This window comes from Myotis davidii, unplaced genomic scaffold (assembly GCF_000327345.1).
Source record: "Myotis davidii unplaced genomic scaffold, ASM32734v1 scaffold545, whole genome shotgun sequence".
NCBI lineage: Eukaryota > Metazoa > Chordata > Mammalia > Chiroptera > Vespertilionidae > Myotis > Myotis davidii.
In genome coordinates this window covers 2,224,501-2,226,159 of record NW_006296634.1, presented here as the reverse complement: position 1 = coordinate 2,226,159, position 1,659 = coordinate 2,224,501, and the positions used below count along the sequence as shown (strand labels likewise).

The 1,659-nt window shown below is 49.7% G+C and overlaps 1 protein-coding gene across 1 annotated transcript in view; it reads right to left on the bottom strand.

The window, feature by feature from the left end:
* GFRA3 (GDNF family receptor alpha 3) overlaps positions 1-1,653 on the bottom strand; it is a 44,647-nt gene extending 42,994 nt beyond the window's left edge. The window contains exon 1 of the mRNA XM_006772460.2: positions 1,567-1,653. Within this exon, the coding sequence (XP_006772523.1) occupies positions 1,567-1,636 (70 nt within the window). The 5' untranslated portion in view covers positions 1,637-1,653. The remainder of the gene's footprint in view (positions 1-1,566) is intronic.
* Positions 1,654-1,659: the final 6 nt, after the last annotated feature.

The window sequence follows — 1,659 nt, the reverse complement described above, 5'->3', positions numbered from 1 at the left end:
CATGCCCTTGACCAGAATCGAACCTGGGACCCTTTAGTCCGCAAGCCGACGCTCTATCCACTGAGCCAAACCGGTTTCGGCAAACCAGAATTTTTCAATGGAGGAGTTGAAGAAGAGAGAAGTTAGGCCTCTTCTAGGGTATACCAGAATTTTCAAAGGCATGTGTAGTTCAAAAAAACATATTTGACCATTTTATATGTTGAAGATGAAAAAACAGCTTTTGAAGTTTCCAAATATATTTAAGAAAAGCACAAGATTTTTATCTTTACCAAAAGTGGGACCTGAATTTAAATAGTCTGACAAATGCTAAATGTTTTGGTAGGTACCCAGTAAGAGTTTGCTGAAAGAAATATAGCAGGTCCAAGTCTCCTTGCTTTAACTGGACTAAATATCGAGTTGTAACAATTTTCAAAATTAAACATCTCTGATTCCTTAGCTGATAGTTCATCAAGTCTGGGCAATGGTGGATTTAGGGGCACGGAAGCTCAACAGAGGGTGGGGGCAAGGTGTTTAGTGTTTACCCTTGATCCTCACATGCAGCCATACTGTTAGGGTTAGTGACATTTCCTGGGCAGCCAAATCGTATCAGTGATGTCTTTCTGCCCTGATTTACTAATGGTCAGTTTGGACAGACTTCCTTCCAAATCTGCCTTGCAGCCAAGATTGCAATTCTCCAGTACTCACCTTGTGGACAGAGGTCACCATCCATGTGCGGTCCCTGCCTCAGTATTCCCTCCACTCAGGCTCTGGGCAGGAACCCGGAAATGAGATTCCAAGCACTCATCCCACACAAAGGCCATGCACGGGCCCATTCCCTGGGATGCCAAGCTGCCCGTCCTTAGGGCAATGACATGGTTCTAAAACCGGGCCTTGATCTACCTATTCCACAAAACACCTACTGTGTACCTACAATAGGGAAACGCACTGTGCTGATAGATTGCAGGGAAAGGCCATTTTGCCCAAGAGCCAGTTTTCTCCTCTAATTAAAATAGTAACAAAGTACATCTTTAAGGGGCGTAGGTTGGTGGTGAGCAATATTCTCAGCAATACAACCAAATAACGATGTTAGCATGTTGTGGCAGCAGTTTACAACCCTGATTTGTGACACTCCTAACCCAAACTTCTCATCTGTACCTAGTGTCCACTTCCTGAGTCCTTACAGGGGACGGAAGAGGTGATGCCCACGTGGAGCAAATGGAGTTTCCCCACCTGCCGGAGACGGTGTTGTGGAAGTTGTGGGTTGTTCTGTGACGGTGCAGATGCACCACAAAAGAGGAAGAGGAGAACGGGAGCTAGGAGATGCGTGGGCGTCCTGGTCATTGCATGCAACTCAATCTACAACAGTTCAGACCCTTTCTTAGGCATGGGACCCAGCCCTTTCCTGGCCCCCCTGGGGACCTCCTCTAGTTCCCCAGGGCTCAGAGGAACCGATGCCCGGGACCAGGTGGCGGTGCCGTGAGTCCTCTCTGGGCAGTGCTGACAGGGCTCCACCTACACACTCCCCTTCTCTCTCCTCTTCCTAACACTCTGGTCGAGAGGGTCCGGTCAGGCGCCGGGGACACTCACCGGCTCCGAGCAGCGGCAGCAGCAGTAGCAGGACAGACAGCGCCGACAGCAGGCTCGCGGGGCGCGCCATGGCCACGGTGAGGTGGGGGGGGC